Source organism: Perognathus longimembris, chromosome 9, assembly GCF_023159225.1.
Source record: "Perognathus longimembris pacificus isolate PPM17 chromosome 9, ASM2315922v1, whole genome shotgun sequence".
NCBI classification, from domain to species: domain Eukaryota; kingdom Metazoa; phylum Chordata; class Mammalia; order Rodentia; family Heteromyidae; genus Perognathus; species Perognathus longimembris.
This window is the reverse complement of record NC_063169.1, coordinates 906074-925556: the sequence shown is the minus strand read 5'-3', so window position 1 is coordinate 925556 and position 19483 is coordinate 906074. Positions and strand designations below refer to the sequence as shown.

The 19483-nt window shown below is 48.8% G+C and overlaps 1 protein-coding gene across 1 annotated transcript in view; it reads left to right on the top strand.

Annotated features, from left to right (window-relative positions):
- LOC125357774 (adhesion G protein-coupled receptor B3-like) overlaps positions 1–8443 on the top strand; it is a 135648-nt gene extending 127205 nt beyond the window's left edge. Inside the window, exon 9 of the mRNA XM_048354693.1 lies at positions 8327–8443. Within this exon, the coding sequence (XP_048210650.1) occupies positions 8327–8443 (117 nt within the window). The remainder of the gene's footprint in view (positions 1–8326) is intronic.
- Positions 8444–19483: the final 11040 nt, after the last annotated feature.

Here is a 19483-nt window from a genome sequence, read left to right as displayed (position 1 = left end):
TTTGAACCAGGACCAGGACCGTTAGGTCCCAGTATCCTGATTGGCTAGAATAACAAGTGTGAGCCACCAGACCTAGACTCCACATAGGAGAAAGAACATGTGATATTTTTCTTTCTCAATCTAGCTTACTTTACTGCACATAATTGTCTTCCTAGTTACATCCATTTTCATTATAGCTCAGTAATGCCCCCATGGTGTCTGTACACCATGCTTCCTTTATCTGTTCATTGCCTGATTTTCAGCGGGCTAGTTGCACTGCAAGGCCACTGTGGGTAGTACTGCTGAGCTCCTGGTGTGGAGGCATCTGGGTGATGAGCTGACTACCCTCCGTAAGGTGTGTGCTGGGAGTGGAATAGCACAGTCACATGGAAGTGTGTTATTTCCGTGCCGGTCCTGGGGCTTGACTCACGGCCTGGACTCTGTCCCTGAGCCTTTTGGTTCATGACTAGCATTCTTTCCACTTGAGTCACAGCTTCAGTTCCAACTTTTTGGTGGCTAATTGGAAATAAGTCTCATGGACTTTCCTGACCAGGCTGTCTTCGAACCACAATTCTCAGATCTCGGGCTCCTGAGTAGCTGGGATTACAGACATGAGCCACTAACACCAGCTTGTGGGACTTTATAACATGATGCAGTTTCATTTGTCATCTCCTATTTTTTGCTGAGCCATTAGTGTTTCATTTTATATAAACATTGTAAATGCCTATCTCTTAAAGGGTTCTCCTGTATTTTCTTGGTTCCAACATTTCAAGTCTTTGATTTATTTTGAAGGAATTTTTGTTCAGGATGAGAGAGAGGAGTCTAGTTCTGTTTATGTACTTGTGGATGCCCACTTTCCCCAGATGAGAAACTGTTTTCTGTATGAAAGGGGTTGTTGGTGCCCTGTCAGAGCCAGCGGCCACGAGCTGTGTGGGTCTTCCTGGGTCTCCTGTCCCACAGGTCTGGGTGTCCGTCTAGGACATGGTGCTGCTCTGTGGCAGGGCACCAATTCAGGTGCCACAATGGCATCCGCAAGGCTATTTCTGCTCAGGATTGCTCTGGCCATTCAGGTTGGCCTTTAGGGTTTCTTTTCCTCGGAATGATATTACCTACAGGTTTATCTTTCATCATGGATCTGAGTTTTATTGAACGCTTTCTCTGCATGTCTTGAGACAAACATGTGATTTTTGCCCTTGATTCTGTTTATATGCTGTGTTACAGTTCATTGGCCTTTGTCTGCTAAAGTGTTCTTGGGATAAAGTCAAGGTCATGGTGTATGACTTCTTTTTAATGTGTTGTTGAATTCAGTTTGTGTCTTTCTCTTCGTTATTATCATCAAGCAGTTGTACAAGGGGTTTTAATGTAACACATCCATTTTGTTGATAAGTATTTTATTGAGAATTTTTGTGTCTGTGTTCATCAAGAAAATTGGAAACTTATTGTTGTTGTGTGATTGTGTCCTTACATAGTTGTGGCACCAGGGTGACTCGGCCCTGACTGTTCTGTCTTGTGGGATGGTTGGAGGAGTGTTGATGCAAAATCTTCTCTAAAGAACTGGGCAAGGCCCCTGGGGCTTCCTAGCCTGGAGCTCTTTGCCCCTACTTGGATTTAACTTCCTGGCCTACACCTGTTTCCATGGTGTGTGGCCTCTTATTCAACCGTTAGGCCATACACATCTGGAAATATATCCGTTTCTTCTATAAGAAACGTTTCTTTCTGTATGTCCGTTTCTTTCTATAAGAATTTGAGTTTTCAGAGTATTCTCATTGACATTTGTTGTCGTACCCCCATCTTCATTCCTAATTCCATTAATTTGGGTCTTTTTCCTCTTTTTATTTGTAAGTTTAACAATTTGTCTATCTTGTTTATCTTTACAAAAGATCAATCTTTTGTTTCATTGATTCTTTGATTGTTCCAAAATGTCTCCATTAACTTATGGCCTGATCTCTATTAATTATTTCAATCTATTGTCCTTGGGTTTGGAGTTTTTTTTGTTGTTGTTGTTTCTCTAAGAGTTTTAGGTGACTTGTTAGGTTATTTATTTGAAATTTCTCTTATTTTTTAATATAGGTACTTCATACCTATAAAACTTTCCTGTTAGCACTGCCTTTGCTATGTCTCAAAGGTTCTGAAAAGTTATGTTTTCAGTTTTCTTTGATCCTAGGATTTTTTCTTTATTTTCAACAACTCACTAGTCTTTCAAAAGTGAACTATTCGGTAGTCATATATTTGATTGCTTTCTGTAGTTTCTCTTGTTGATGTCTACCTTGTTGTGGTCTGATAAAATATAAGAAGATGGTTCAGTACTTTTCTATTTGCTAAGTCTTGGTGTATGTGCTAAAATATTATCTGGTTTGGAGAAAGTTCTGGAAGAATGTGTATTCTGGAGCTGTCAGGTAGAGCACTCTGTAGATGTGTGATAAATCCATTTGATCCACAGTATCATTTAATTCTGAAGTTTCTTTCTTATTGTTGGGGTCGTGTTTGGATGAGGTTCTATTGGTGAGAATGGGGGTTAAAGTCACCCACTATTGTTGTGTGAGGCTCTCTTTGAGCTTTTATGTATTTGTTTTGTGTAAGCAAGCCCACTTTTGGTTCCTTCATGTCTGCAATTGTCATGTCTTCTTATGGATTTTCCATTTATCAGTGTGAGGTGACCTTTGTCTCTTCTGACTAACTTTGTTTTGAAATCTGCCTTGTTTTCTATGCATGCAGCTGCTCCTGACTGCCTTCAAGCCTTGTCTGCTTGGAAATGCTTTCCATCCTTCCCCTTTAAGCTGGTGTTTGTCTTTGTCATTAGGGTGCATTTCTATAGGCAAAACATGGTCAGGCCTTGTTTGAGTTAGTTTACCAGTTGGGAGCGATTGCAGAGCGGATGTCGTGATTGGAGGGTATGTGGAAATCCTGACACTTTCTTGTTTTTGTAGTTTCATCACTCTCTGCCTTGCCGCTCGACTTGTCTGGTGTGATTTGATTTTTCGGATATTTTAAAATCGAGCCATTGGTTAGTGGTTTACTGAAAGGCTTACTGTTGAGTTATCTGCGGTGTTGTGGCAGTGTTTAGGAGCCATTTCCCAGCCATGGCCCAGGTACATAACTCCGGAGTCACAAATTTACCAAGGCAAAACCAAACCAGAACTTTGTAAAGAAAATTCGCAACATCATCCACAGCTCAGCTACCCATTCCATTGTATGTGAAGTACGCTAGCAAGGTTAAAAAAATGCTATCGGTGTAAGATTTAAACATGAAGTCATAAAAAATAAGAGAAGGCAGGAGAAAGGAAGCAAGAAGGTGACGGGGAGGGCTGAAGAACTGTAGCTGAAGAAAAGGAGAGTGTGCACGAACACAGCTTACGTATTGTAGAGAAAGATGTGTTATAATCAGAGACCATGCAAAAAAAGAGAAATTAAGAGTACTGCCGAGTAGAAGGAGGCGCCAGTAGACGTTAGAGCGTGGAAGGAGGCAACGCGACTTCTGTCTGTGGAGAAGCCTGCGTGCTGGCCAGCAGGCCAGGCGGGGCTGGTGGTCCTCCCGGGTCCTCCTGGGTCCTCCTGCTTCCAGTCCCCCACCGGCCAGTGCTCGCGCTGGCGCTGCCTGGCCCTGCCGTCTGGGTGCAGCCTGTGTGTGCTGCCCCGCGGGCCCGGGGCCACGGGCCACGACAGTGGGCACGGAGGCCACGCAGGGCCTGCGGAGTCGCTGGGGCTCCGGGGTTGGGCCGTTGGCTGGGGTTCCGGAGGACGTGGAGTCGTGGGGCAGGTGAAGCAGCGGGTGGGGTAGGGGAGGAGCCTCCGGCCCTGAGTCGGGGAGCACTGCGTGGGGAGCACCTGGCCGGGCCCCCCCAGGCCACAGGGAAACAGCACCAGCTGAGGGGTGGTGGAGGGCATGTCTGTGCCTGCCTCCCCCTCCGAGGTGGGGTTTCCTTTACAGAGCCCGTGTCTGTCTGTCTGTCTGTCTCACACACACACAGACACACACAAGCACACACCATGCACGCATGTATATACACGTGCACACACGCTGGTTACATCACTGCCCTTCTCCGGACCGCCTCTCCTCATCCCCCTTTGCGGAAAGTCTGTGTCACATAAGAACCCTGGTTGGCCGCTGGTTTTGGGGTGCAGCCGGTGCACCCTTTCCCAGGCCCACCCTGCCCAGGCTGCAGAGAAACCGCGGGCCCAGGCCAGGCCTGCCAGCCTCCCTCAGCCTGGGGCAGACGCTCGCTCCCGTGGTGCAGGGTGGGGGGTCTTGTTTCGGGGACTCTGCGAGGCTTCGTCCTGCACCCCTCTGTGGCTCTGGTAGGAGACACTGTGGGCGCTGCCCTTCACGTGGCCAGGGCGGGGCCTGCCGGCTGGACGGAGCGGCGGGCAGGGCGCGGCTCTCTCGTGGCGGGGCCTGGGCATGGGTGGGGCACCCAGAGGGCAGGCCGGGTCTCTGGGCAGCCAGGACGCTTCCTGTGCGCTCCCTGGCAGTCCTGCTGCTCACCGCTCAATTTCGTCCCCGCCCCTGGCTGTTTTCTCTCATTGGTGCCCACACCCCGTCCTAACTTGCCAGACGTTCCTGTAGCTTTGGTCTCCGCTCTCCTCCCTGAGGGCTCCGCTGTGGGGTGCAGGGGACTGCGGGGGGCGTGGACGCTGCCTGTGGCTTGCACACACACACCCCAGATTCTTCTTGATGCTGGTATTTTGCAGAAAGCAAGAATGATTTCAGACACAAAATCAGAAAATAGGCTTTCTGTCACAAGAATATATGTATGTTTCGTCCCAAAAACTTTATATTAAAGATTCCATAGCACACATTTTAACTGATGAAAGCCGGATTTGAAGATTCTGTCTCTCTGTCTTTGTCTCTTCCTCTTTCCCTTCCTCCTCCTCCTCCTCCTCCTCCTCCTCCTCCTCCTCCTCCTCCTCCTCCTCCTCCTCCTCCTCCTCCTCTTCCTCCTCCTCCTCCTCCTCCTCCTCCTCTTCCTCCTCCTCCTCCTCCTCCTCCTCCTTTTCCTCCTCCTCTTCCTCCTCCTCCTCCTCCTCCTCCTTCTTTTCCTCCCACTTTCAACTTTCGTTAGATAATGGTGGCCACCAAGACATTTTAAAGTGCTGAGATGGTAGCTTCTCCAGTGGTGTAGCTTTCATTCTACAATCTTACTGTCAGGTTATAATGAACCCAAATCTAAATCCAAATATAATCACAAATGCCAATACTTATTTTGTTTTAATTCTTTAAGTTCAAAAACTAGGTCTTTGTCCTTTCCCGCTTTGACCACATCCTGCATGTCAAGTCCAGTGGAAGTGGAGAAGTAACAACATTCCAGAAGTAAGAGCCTGTGACCTAGTCAGCAGCACTTGCTCAGACATTTTTATCAGGTCCTGAATGCAGAGTGGCTGGGCACAGGGATGTTGGCCTGATCTGTAAGAGGCTCGGGGCGGGGACCCAGGGCTGTGGGCTCTGGCCTGCGCGTGAGCCTCGGGCTCATGTTCAGTGGTGTCAGCCAGTGCACATCCTCTTTTCCTGTAAGGAAACCACAAGGAAACAATCCATCATAATTGTACATCACCGGCTCAGAATAAACAACCAAACGCTCACATTCAGTTTCAGAGGGAGTGAGGTGGTGACTGGGGACAGATAGATGCAGTAGCTTCCTCTGAAGTGTGCGCCCTCCTCCCCCAAAACAAAATGCTGGCTAGGAGTCCTATCTGGAGCATTCTTGAATTAAAAGCTACACCAACTATGTGTGTATATTCATATCGAAACCACTGAAGTATTATTATTATTATTATTATTATTATTATTATTATTATTATTATTATTTGCCAGTCCTGGGCCTTGGACTCAGGGCCTGAGCACTGTCCCTGGCTTCTTTTTGCTCAAGGCTAGCACTCTGCCACTTGAGCCACAGCGCCACTTCTGACCATTTTCTGTATATGTGGTGCTGGGGAATCGAACCCAGGGCTTCATGTATACGAGGCGAGCACTGTACCACTAGGTCCTATTCCCAGCCCTGAAACCACTTAAGGACTATAGAACAAATTCCAGGCAATTCAACATGTACAAAAGATTAATATTTTGACCAAGGGAAATGGAAAAGGGCAAACTTGACTCCCCTTCAGCCTCCAGAGCCAGCTGGAGAGCAGGTAGAGGAAGCCTCTCTGTCAGACCTCCTCATCACAGTCTCTGGGGACATTTTCTCTCGTGAGTTCTTTGTGGATACAGAAGCGACTTATGTAAGGTGCTTTCTCTTTTATTTCCATCTTGCAAAAGACATAGAAAAGCTCAGCCATGGAGTGCTCTGAAGCATCCTCTCCTCACCATTGTCTTGATTCAGTCTTGTACTTTTAATTTTTTTTTAAATAAAGCCATTTCCTGTTCTGTAGTTTATAAAGAGATAATCAAAATGGAGTAAAGTAAGCCGGGTGCTGTTGGCTCACGCCTGTAATCCTAGCTACTCAGGAGGCTGAGATCTGAGGATCATGGTTTGAAGCCAGCCAGGGCAGGAAAAGTCCACGAGACTCTCATCTCCAATCAACTACTCAGAAAAGCCCAGAAAGGCAGCTGTGGCTCAAGCGGTAGAGCGCTAGCCTTCGGCAGAAGCAGCTCAGGGACAGCACCCAGGCCCTGAGTTCAAGCCCCAGAACTGGCAAAGGAAAGAAAGAAAGCAAGACCAAATTAGAAGTGTTTAGTCATTCTATGGAAGAGGCTTCTTTTATTTTTAATCAGAAATGAGTTTGTTAACATAAAATCCTAGATTTGAATGCCCTTCACAGGGTGGGGCACCCACTATTTCACATAGCTCTTCTGTGTCTTGCTTGTGCAGCAGCTGTAGCTTCTTCACACCTGCTTGTCTGTGACTGCAAAGTGTTTACAGTCCTGAGAATGGACATTAAACACGTGCTGCCCAGCACCCCACTCGGGCCCTCCGATGCCCTCTGAGGCAGAGGACACTGACCGCCGTGCTCTGCCGGCCGGTGGCAGGCCCCCGCCGGGGGTGGCTGGACCTCGCAGAGCGCCTGAGCACCTGCCTCTGCCACCTCGCCCGGCCGTGTGACCTGGGACATCCACCCGGCCTCTCCAGGCCTGAGCTTCTAGTCACAGGTCCAAGAGATGGCGCCCGTGAGGCTTTATGGTTAAATGAGGCCATGTGGAACTTGACCCAGAGCCCGTGGTGGGAAAGCTCGCAGTAGGCCTCAGCCGTGGTCCTGGTGGAGATGAGGCTCTGCCGTACGTATGCCTGGCTTGCGTTTCTCTTCTGAGTTCAGGGTTTCCTCGCACTCAGCTTCCTACTTTCCATCGTGTGGCTCACAACAGGACAGAATTTCTAAGAATGGGATGCCATGTCTGTGGTGCGAAGCCAGTTACGTACTTGAGAATCTAGAGAGTTCATCTCCTTATCTTGTGCTCCTCACTCAGTGAGTGCTCAGGCAGCTCTGTGTGAGTGTTGTCGATCATCTCCACACAAGTATTGTCAGTCATCTCAGTGTGGGTGTGGTCAGTCATCACCATATGGGTGTGGTCAGTCATCTCAGTGTGAGTGTTGCCAGTCGCCTCTTTGTGAGTGTTGTTGATCAACTCCATACAAGTGTTGCCAGTCATCTCGGTGTGTGTGGTCAGTCATCTCAGTGTGTGTGTGGTCAGTCATCTCAGTGTGTGTGTGGTCAGTCATCTCAGTGTGAGTGTTGTCAGTCATCTCAGTGTGTGTGTTGTCAGTCATCACCATGTGAGTGTACGCGATCATCTCCATACAAGTGTTGTCAGTCATCACCATGTGAGTGTTGCCAGTCATCTCAGTGTGTGTGTTGTCAGTTGTCTCTTTGTGAGTGTTGCCAGTCATCTCCATACAAGTGTTGCCAGTCATCTCAGTGTGTGTGTTGTCAGTTGTCTCTTTGTGAGTGTTGTCAGTCATCTCGGTGTGTGTGTTGTCAGTCATCTCGGTGTGTGTGTTGTCAGTCATCTCGGTGTGTGTGTTGCCAGTCATCTCAGTGTGAGTGTTGTCAGTCATCTCGGTGTGTGTGTTGTCAGTCATCTCAGTGTGTGTGTTGTCAGTTGTCTCTTTGTGTGTGTTGTCAGTCATCTCAGTGTGTGTGTTGTCAGTTGTCTCTTTGTGAGTGTTGTCAGTCATCTCGGTGTGTGTGTTGCCAGTCATCTCAGTGTGAGTGTTGTCAGTCATCTCAGTGTGTGTGTTGTCAGTTGTCTCTTTGTGAGTGTTGTCAGTCATCTCGGTGTGTGTGTGGTCAGTCATCTCAGTGTGTGTGTTGTCAGTCATCACCATGTGAGTGTACGCGATCATCTCCATACAAGTGTTGTCAGTCATCTCGGTGTGCGTTGTGCCCACTGAGCGCTCATTTCTCCCACCCCCAGCTCTTCCTCCTGTCACCTGCTCATCTTGACCACCACGGCTTCGGCTGTCCTCAGAACCTCATTCCTCTGGAGCTCAGGGCTCACATCCCAGTCACGGCATGGCAGCTGCAGAAGTGATTTTCAAGCTCTCAGCAGACATAAGCAGGGGACGGATTTTAACCCACAGACATCTTTACTCACTGCTTTCCTTGAACGATCTGTTGGAGCTCAGGAACAGATTCGGCTTGGAATAGTTCTTCTGCTCATTAAGCTTGGGAGGCACTGGCGTTCCACACAGCCATCTGACCTCCCGATCTCGCACGCTCTGAGTTCTATTCTATCATAGCCACAACAGCAAGCTGTGTATAGTTGATCAAGATCAACCTTCCGTTCCAGGCTGTTCTTCATCTCAGAGAAGTGTTTCTCCATCACATCGTCAACTATTTGACTTCTCTGTTCCCTCTCTCACAAGCTACCTAGCTGTCTCATCTGCCCGTGGACATTCCTGCTCAGTCCTCCCTCCCTCTGGAGACCCTCCTCTGTCAGTTTATTCCTGCTCTGAGACCCCTGACTACCAGTGAATTTCTGCTGTGGTACTCCGTTACCAGCTTCCACCTAGGCCAGACTTCAGTTCTATTCATTCTTAAATTCATTGCCAGCCAGGCACTGGCAGCTCACACCTATAACCCTAGCTACTCAGGAGGCTGAGATCTGAGGACTGTGCTTCTAAGCCAGCCCAGGCAGAAAAGTCTGGGAGACTCTTATCTCCAATGAACCACCAAAAAGCCAGGAGTGGAGATGTTGATCAAGTGGTAGAGTATCTAGCCTTGAGGAAAAAGCTCAGGGACAGTGCCCAGGCCTAGAGTCCATGCCCATGGAATGGAAAAAGTACAAAACAAAAACATTGCCAGTATATAGATTCAATACAGTAAAAATATAATAAGTGATTATTGGGTGAATAAGTAAGTGAATTTATGCTTGAGTCTGTCAATCAGGCCTATAAAGCTAATATCCACAAGTAGTTCTAGAGAGGATTAGGGTCTCCCATTCTAGAAAATATCTCAGCAACATGACTAGAAAGGTCTGTTTTCTGGCCTTTTGTAAGCTTGAACTGGTCCCTGGCATGCTATCCTGGTGATCTCATTCTGCATTTTCACTACAGAGACCCTGAAACCTAGCGAATGTCTTTTTATAAGTCATGTTAATCATTTTCATAACACTAAAAAGAAACAGGCTTAGTTATAATTCTCTCCTAGAAGGCATCTCTTGCCAATAATGGCCCAGATGTGTGTTTATTATCTCTCACGTATCTGTGTGATTCTAAAGGGTGAAGCGAAAGCCTCTTATTTAGAGTTATTAAAATCTAATCTGTTTGCTTGCAATGATGTTTGTAGAAAGGATTTAAATGTCGGGCTTACATGTGATTCATTTGAGGCCATTTTGAGGCTTCTCGGTGCTTCCACTCCTGTTCTTGTGGATTCCTCAAACTTTATCAAGCCCAGAGCAGAGGGCTGGTGAGTGTCTTCCTTTCTAGAAGCTGACGGTCGTGCAGCTCTTTTGTCTGTGGATATGGGGTTAACGAAGTGAGAGATTTCAGATACCCCACAGAATCCCCACAGGGGGATGTCAGATACCCCACTGTAACTTCAAGGGTCAATTATGCATTTCCAGACTCCTGTCTTAAGAGCCAAAGACCACATTATTGCAGCTAGCTTTTAAATGAGAATAAATGATCAATAGAAAGGATGGGGGAAAGAGAGCAGAAGATGGGAGCGGAGCTATGTGACAGTAAGGATTGCTAAATGCTGGGGACCCAGAAGCCCAGATAACCCAGGAGATAAAGGGCCAGCACGGAGACCCAGTGGAGCTCCCAATTCCAGCTCCAGAGTCAGGAGGAACTCCAGAGAGGCGCCGGTGGGAGGTGAAGCACAGGCCTCACCGTGTGCAGCAGTTGCTCCAAAGTGAGCCAGGGCCTTGTGTCGCCATCTTCCCATTCGTCCTCAGGAATTGCACAAGATGTCTCTCAGGCAATGTAAAGAAACCCTTTACTTGGACAGTCCCATTTCCACATCTCTTTTCTCTATTTTAGACTTGGCATTCATAACTACTCAGTTGATTAGCTTAATGGTCTTTCTGTGTATGTGCATCCGTATTGGGGCCTGCATGCTGTCCCTTAGCTCCAAGGCTAACCCTCTGCCACTTGAGCCACGGCTCCACTTCTGGCTTTTTGGTGGTTATGTGGGGTTAGAGTCTCATGGACTTTTCTGCCCAGGCTGGCGTCAAACTCAGAGCTCAGCCTCCAGAGCAGCTAGGACGACAGGTGTGAGCCACTGGTGCCTCGCTTTATCATTACGTTCTTCATTCTGGTGCGCGTCTCCAGCCTTTGTTTACAATCAATTCATGCTCTGGAGCACTGTGAGCAAGATCTGAAATGTACAGAAAAACCAAACACCTGATTCTGTCATTCCCCTGCCATAAACTCTACAGGAACATACAAAGGCCAGGGAGAACAAGTCCACGTGCCGAGCAGCCCGTAATCACTGCAGCCTCTGGGGCGGAAGGTGACTTTGTGGGAAATAAAAAAAAGACATCCTAATGGGAATAAGAGTTAGAAAAATAGTCTCTCCCTACAGACTGGACCAGAATTTGCGGCCCGGTAATAGGAGCTGGATTTCATTTCCAATTTCCTTCTCCCTGCCAAAGACCCCGTCTCCTCTTTTCTCACGCCTTCTCCTTTCACCCTGTGCCGCTGCCTTGGCCTTCACTGTTCCCGTTGAGTCTCCATCCGGAGGAGGTGGCGCGTGCAGATGATCTCTGGGAAGCCTCCTCGGCAGCCCCTCTGTCCCACCGTGCATGGCTGACAGCGTTACATTTAGCGCGAATCTCGTCTTTCCACCATTAGTTGTTCACTGATCCACTTTGACCTCTGTGTTTCTCAAGAGAGTGGTTTTTCTGCTTCTTTCTTGAAAACCATTAATTCTGCTGTTTGCTTTCTGCGTGGTATGGAATCAGTAGTGCTGCATGAAGAGCATGCAGGCCAAACGTCTCCGGGTTGTGCTGGAGCGTCGCCTGTGGGTTCAGATCCGCTGAGTGCTCTCCTGACCTTAACATCGTGAAGATCTGCCTCTCACCAAGCAAGCCGGCCCAAGTACAAGGTGAGGTGAGCGCGCTTAGTTTCGTCGATAGCGCGAACACTCTGAGTTTTGCTGAGAGGCAGGGTGTCGGCGAGGGAAGCTGAGGAGCTGGAGGAGCCGGGGGTCTGGCGTGGGCCTGGCGGTCCTGACGTGGGCATTCGAGATGCTTCCTCAGAAGGGGTCTCCCCGCATCCACAGCCCCAGGGAAACCAAGGCTCTGTGGCAGTAGGACCTGAAGGCAAGTCCTGTCCCCACTTACAGCCCCGCTCACTGCGAATTTCTAACACTCCAGTGTATCGATGGGCTACGTGGAAACGTAGAAAGAGAATTGAGTACGCAGGTTTTCTCACAGAGACAAAAGCTAAAGGCCACTGAGCTAAGACTATAACAGGCTTGCTTTTTAATGTGTGGTGCTAGGGATTGAACTAAGAGCCCGGAGCAGGCTCGCCATGGGCTCTGTCGCTGAGCACACCCTCGCGCCTGTGCTCCGATGGGGAGCACGGAGGAGCACTGGTCATCACTGCTCCGATGGGGAGCACGGAGGAGCACTGGTCATCCCTGTGCTCCGATGGGGAGCACGGAGGAGCACTGGTCATCCCTGTGCTCCGATGGGGAGCACGGAGGAGCACTGGTCATCCCTGTGCTCCGATGGGGAGCACGGAGGAGCACTGGTCATCACTGCTCTGATGGGGAGCACGGAGGAGCACTGGTCATCGCTGCTCTGATGGGGAGCACGGAGGAGCACTGGTCATCGCTGCTCTGATGGGGAGCACGGAGGAGCACTGGTCATCGCTGCTCTGATGGGGAGCACGGAGGAGCACTGGTCATCGCTGCTCTGATGGGGAGCACGGAGGAGCACTGGTCATTCCTGTGCTCTGATGGGGAGCACAGAGGAGCACTGATCATCCCTGTGCTCTGATGGGGAGCACGGAGGAGCACTGGTCATCCCTGTGCTCCGATGGGGAGCACAGAGGAGCACTGATCATCCCTGTGCTCTGATGGGGAGCACGGAGGAGCACTGGTCATCACTGCTCTGATGGGGAGCACGGAGGAGCACTGGTCATCCCTGTGCTCTGATGGGGAGCACGGAGGAGCACTGGTCATCCCTGTGCTCTGATGGGGAGCACGGAGGAGCACTGGTCATCACTGCTCTGATGGGGAGCACGGAGGAGCACTGGTCATCCCTGTGCTCTGATGGGGAGCACGGAGGAGCACTGGTCATCCCTGCGCTCCGATGGGAAGCACGGAGGAGCACTGGTCATCACTGCTCTGATGGGGAGCACGGAGGAGCACTGGTCATCCCTGTGCTCCGATGGGGAGCACAGAGGAGCGCTGGTCATCACTGGAGACCACCATGGCAAACCTTGTCTCAGTAGGAGATTCAAATGCTCTGAAGAGCCTGGGCGGGGCGGGGGGGGGGGTGTCTCGGGGGGGAGGGGGGAGGGGGCAGAACTTTCCCGGGACACTGCCGAAGCTGTCTGTGAGTCGGGCAGGCCTTTGGGATAACAGACCCAAGGGCAAACCTTCCGGGCTTCAGGGCTGGTCCGTCTGGGTGCAATCTCCCCTCTGCGGCAGGGGGGCCTGAGGACGCCCTGGGCAGAGGAGGGGGCCCTGGCTGGAGTGGGTGGGGCCGGCGTGGACCCCAGCCCCTGTCCGCCAGGCTTTGCAGTTGTGAGATTTCTAGAAGCTCCCGTGTAGGAACGCGGGGAAGAACTACAATGCACACTGAGGAGAGCTTATTTTCAGGCAGATGCTTTTATGTAAAAATGACCTCCAGCCCCGAAATAGCCACTCGAGGCTTAGCCTGCAGAGCTCCGGCCGACGTTCAAAGGCTTCCGCAGAGATTAGAGGGGGCAAAGCACTTCGAATCATTTTTCTCGGGAACAAGAACTAAACACAAAATTTCTTTACTTATTATGACTACTGGTTGCCAATATATAAAAATACAAAATAGAACACGAATTAAATCACTCACAACCAAATAGGGCCTTTTATAAATTGGAGAAGCTAAAAGTAGATAACACCCAGCACAAGAGACCACAAAAGTAGCTGCCTTTGTAGACGAAAACTTCTTAAATAGAGCACCAAACGCTAAGGCCTGTATTAGGGGAAAAAAATCCATCAGAGAACTTTAGGCAGAGAATTAACATCTGAAACAAAGAAATAGGGAGAACAGAGTAGCTAATCCCTCTTAAATTGAGTCCCTTTCTACCTATACCTCCTCCCCCCACTAACTTCAATATTGTTGTACATACAGGGTGTGAAGCGTTTGTACAGCAAACCTTAGAACTGAAGACCAAACACCAAGAAAAATTAAAAGCATATTTGAATAGTGTCTTTCCTCTCTTCTTTTGTGATAAGTAGTCATTTAATTTTAAATCTGGGTCCTTGAAGAAAGGTAGGCATATGGCTGAGGGAATCTAGGTCTTAAAGATGAAATTCAAGAAGTATGAAATTCAGCATGAGTGATTGTAACATTTATAGTTATTCTAGACTGCTAGTGGACGGAATCAAAGGTTGAGGTTTCAACTGTGATATAAAGGAGACATGATTTGCTTTAACAGTAGAAATATCAATAGAATTTTAATTCATGCTAAGGGCCTGTGTGCATGTTCTATGTCAAACTATAAAACACTTATGTTTTATACATTTCTACAAATATGCCTTTGATGGGTGAGGCAAGAACAAATACACATAGCTAACAGGGTTTTGAAAGAATATGATTTATATCTACTTAATGTTTCCATTGGAAATTAAATTGGCTTTTAAAGTGGTTTCCTCATGCATAGAGTGGTGTTTCTGCTTCTACAAAATACAAAATAGTTCTTGTTGTTTAGAATTTTTTCATATAGGTATCTGACATTGTGTCTGTGTGTGCGCGCGCGTGCTGAGTTTTGTTTTCTTTCTGTTAGAAATAAGAGAGTATTTCCCTTTAGGAAGTTATGTTTCCCAGCCTGAAACATAAAGGGAGAAGTCATCCCGTATGGAGGGGGGGGGAGCGCACCCTTCCTGGCGGGAAGGAGGGTGATGCGTACCCATCCTCTTCTGCTGCCTGCCCCTGGTGACTCCCTCCGTGAGTCAGGAGCCTGGCGGGACCTGGGGCTGGCCGGGCAGTCCTGGCCGGGGCTCTCACTGGGACTTGAGAGGTCTCCAGCCCCGGATCCTGGAAGGACTGCGGGAAGCGTCTGTGATTCCCGGAGGAAGGGTGGAGCCCTCCGGGGCTCTGCCTCACTGTCGGTTCATTCCCCGCTCTCCAGTCTCCTAAGGACTTAAGAATGCCCCATGGAGTGGGACACGGGTCAGACCAGACTCTAGGCCCCGGCCCCAGACGCCCGGGTCCTGCGCTCCTCCCAGCCCCAGACGCCCCGGTCCTGCGCTCCTCCCGTGCCCTTCCCCGGGCCCTGGCTGCTGGCTCTCCCTCCACTGGGAGGCCGCTTGTGTCGTGATGTGTGTGAGCAGGGCAGGGGGGAGCCCCATCCCAGTCCCGGCCGGCTGTGTGTGCGTGAGCAAGCCACGGGGTCGGGGTGTGTGTATGAGCAAGCCACAGGGTCTGGGTGTGTGTGCATGAGCAAGCCACGGGGTCTGGGTGTGTGTGCACTAGCAGAGCGCCTCCACGGGGTCTGGGTGTGTGTGCACTAGCAGAGCTCCTCCACCGGGCCGGGGTGTGTGTGCACTAGCAGAGCTCCTCCACGGGGTCTGGGTGTGTGTGCACTAGCAGAGCTCCTCCACCGGGCCGGGGAGTGTGTGCACTAGCAGGGTGTGTGTGCACTAGCAGGGCTCCTCCACGGGGCCGGGGTGTGTGTGTGCACTAGCAGAGCGCCTCCACGGGGTTGGGTGTTTCCATGCCGCATTAGTGAGTACCGTGCCCTGGAACCACGCCACGCCTTCCACGGTCCTCCCCATCCCTCCCCACCCCGCCCGCCCACGGTCCTCCCCATCCCTCCCCACCCCGCCCGCTCTCTCCAGTGACCTAGGTCTGTTTCCACGCGTGCACCGAGTATTTTGTGACTCCCTAAGAAACCTCAGCCACTCCTCCAGGTCATGGGGACGTGACTCTCTATTGTCTCTGGTGACCTTGACTTTTCGTATGAGCTTTGATGAAAATTTATTCCCAGGGAGGTTTGAAGGTGATAGGTGGTTGAGTTGGGGCTCATTTGTTCCATGCAGGTGATAGGTGGTTGAGTTGGGGCTCATTTGTTCCATGCAGGTGATAGGTGGTTGAGTTGGGGCTCATTTTGTTCCATGCAGGTGATAGGTGGTTGAGTTGGGGCTCATTTGTTCCATGCAGGTGATAGGTGGTTGAGTTGGGGCTCATTTTGTTCCATGCAGGTGTAACCCTGGAACCATATTCTGACAGGACTTTCCTTTCTCCTCGAATCCTTTTGCTACCTTCCTTCCACCAAACACCTGTATGTGTGCATCTATTTCTGGGTGCTACTTTATTGATTATATGTCTATTCTTACATCAATCCTGTAGCCTTTATTCCTTTCTGTAGTTTTATATGAAGCCTGGGAGTCAGACAGCTTTGTTCTAGTAAATTCATGAATTTCAATATTGTTTTGTCTAATCTAGATCTTCAGTCTAGATTTATCTAATCCAGGTCCTTTGAGTATCCTAGCAAAGTGTACAATATCAGGTATGCTGGGGTTTTACTGTCTGAATCTTGAGCTTCACTTAGACACCTGTTAATTAATTGTATTAATTATTACTAATTCTATTAATTATTATCATTCATGTAGTGACAATGATTGGCTTCATAAAACAGAGCCCTGACTAGATTTTTTAAAGGCTACTTATTCTATATGAGACTACTTATAAACTACTCAGCATTTAATAAATATCTGAAACAGGTATTCTTTTGTGCATTAATTCAAACATGAGGAACATCATTATTCAAGAGGTAAATGTTATTAAGAAAACCCAGTCCTTTCACTAAGGAGATAATAACATGTTTCTCCACCCCACCCCTGAGAAGGATCCACAGGTCCATGGTCATTTCTCTTTTTCCCTGTGAGGTTGTTTCGGTAATTCAGAAACATGAATGCATAGTGTAGCTCTTTTGATAGTGTATTTTTTTCCTTTACTTTATATATTGTCAAGAAAATATGGTGTGTTTCTTTGATGGCCATTTAAGCCCAATGTTGTAAACCTGATAATTATGTCCCTGATTTTCCCTTCTCGAATGCCATTCCTCAATCAATTGAAAATGATCTGCTTCCTGGTTGTATTTGCTTCCCACTGAACTTACAGCAGCCTTTGCATCTGGCTTCCTTACCTAGAAGGTTGTACCTTTTGAAGTAAACATAATACGGTCCACCTATTTCCACTGCTAGAAAACAGTGCAAACTCAATGGAAAATAAATGACAAAAAACCCAGCATCCCATGGATGGGGGAAAAAGTTAATGGTTGTCCATTTTGGCTGTTGATTATACTCAAGATTTACTTGACTTGCCCACATTCGTGTCTCAAATGGGACAAGAGTGAATTTGCACGAGGAGTGTATTTGCACGCATACTCTCCTGGTCTTGTCATTTCTTGTCATTTCTTTCCATGAGAGAAGAGCTTACCAAGGCATATCGAGGGAAACCAGGTTTCTCTGAGAACCAGGGAGGCCAGCTCGTCAGCCTGTGCACGATGCTTGCTGGAAGACCTAGTTGAGCAAGTGTGCTTGGTATCCTGCCCTGGAGAAGGCTGGAGTATATTTGTGCACACTCCCCCCTGTCAGGACTGTCCTGGTAGCCAGGCTTCCACAGCCCATTTTCTGGGAAGAGGGGATATGAATAAAATCTCTGCAACCAGCAGTGCTAGGAAGAAAATGCCTAAGTTTGCTTCCTTCTCAGAAATGGAGAAATATTCGCAGAAGAGAAATGGAGAAATATTCGCAGAAGAGATTTTAGAAAATCACCACTGCTCCTGCTGGCAGGGAGAATTCCCAGTACAGTAAAGGAATTCCTCTAAATTAGAAGGAACTGAAAACAGTGTTGATGGAGAAGTGCTGATTTTTCTGTCTGTCCTAGGGCTTGAACTCAGGGCCTGGGCACTGTCCCTGCTCTTCTGCTCAAGGCTAGCATTCTACCACTTGAGCCACAGCGCCACTTCTTCTCTTCCGGTGGTTAGCTGGAAATAAGAATCTCACAGACTTTCCTGTCTGGACTGGGCTTTGAACTGCAACCCTCAGGTCTCAGCCTCCTAAGTAGCTAAGATTACAGGCATGAGCCACCAGTGCCCAGCTATGATTTTTATACTTGTAAAATAGTACCCTGCCTGCCATGATTATTACAATTTCTTGGAACTTGGAGTCCAGTTAATTTTGGTGTTCTTTTCCATAGAACACAAACAGAGACTTGTCAAATTAAGAAGTATCTGGGAAGAGTGGCAGCAACCAAGATCGGCTGTTCATATAAATTGACATGGTGAATTGAAGCCCCTTGGCTCAACTCTTTAAAAATAACAAAAGTAAATGCATAATTTTAAAAAATAAACAAAAATCATAAATATACATAATAAATAATAGGAGCTATCTCGTCCTCCATCTTGATGTGCATTGAAACGAACACTTGGGAACTGTCCTGATTCTCAAAGCACTAGGTAAAGTAAAAATGATCAAGACTTTATAGAAACGAAGTGTCTTTATATACAGAGTGTGAGGGGCCACAGACGTTGTTCTAAAGGCTCTGTGACATACAGTTCACAGCCTCACGTAATGGGGCAAAGGTTGTGACGTGAAAGACACGAGAAAGGGAAATGTACCCAAGCAGCGTGCCTGCGTCACGGAGCACACGTGGACAGAGGGCTCCTTACAGGTGTCACGTGAGCAGAGCCCGGGGCCACCCCCAGGGATTCAGTCCTCCCTCCTCCCACTCCCTCCAGATGCTGCGGTGCCTCCAAGCATGGCTGGGAAGGCTGACAACGCTCCACGGGAGATTTTTATTATTTTCATGACTAGTTTTATTTATTTATGTATTATTAATAGGGATTCCACTGCTGATGCCTATCATACAAACAGAAAGATGGGTAAAAAATAGAAGGCCGGCAGGAAGCTGGGGTCTCAGCCTGTGATCCCAGCTACTCAAGATGCTGAGACCTAAGCCACCATTCGAAGCCACCTGTGCAGCGAAGTTCATGAGACTCTTAGCTCCAATTAACCAGCCAAAAGCAGGTGGTGGAGCTGTGGCGCAAGTGGCAGAGCACCAATCTAGAGTGAGAAAGTCAAGTGAGAATTTGAAGCCCTAAGGTCAAGCTCTGCCACCAGCACTAAATAGATGATAGATGGATGGATGGATAGATGGGTAGATGACAGATGGATGCCTGGGTGGATGGATGGACAGATGATTGATGGCTGGCTGGATGCATGCACGCATGCATGGCTGGCTGTGGTTTGCCCGTCAGCACTTCCCCTTGGCTTGTCTGTCCCAGGTAATCCCCTTGCCTGGCCTCATGGCATGTGGCATGAGGATGAGAACACAACGCAGCACACATGTTCGGAGCACTAGTATTGAACTCTCAAAGCCAGAGACGCCCTGTCATTTCACACTCGCTAACTACTGAAGTGTCAATGAACCGAAGTGCTCAGTTCTAAAGCTGGCCAACCTTGTCGTGGTTGAATCTGTCATTCCTCCCACCTGTTTTGCTTCAGTGTGTTCTGTGCTGTGTTCAAGAACGCAGTTGTTTTAGCCTCCGGTCGTCCCTTCCGTGTGGCGGTGGCGCGGGTTCTAACTTGAGAGCCTGGCCTTCGCTAGGCTGGTGCGTGGCACCACTGCGCCTTCCTACGTGGCACCTGATGCTCACCGGCCTTTGGCTGTGCGATGTCTTCCCTTTAGTTTTCTGTGCTGCTACTGGGCCTTGAACTCAGGGCCTGAGCACTGTCCCTGAGCTGTTTTGCTCAAGGCTAGTGCTCTACCCCTTGAGCCACAGCTCTACTTCGGATTTTTTGGTGGTTAATTGGAGATTGAGTCTCATGGACTTTCCTGCCCCTGCTGGCTTTGAACTGACCTCAGATCTCAGCCTCCTGAGGAGCTAGGACTGCAGGCGTGAGCCTTTTC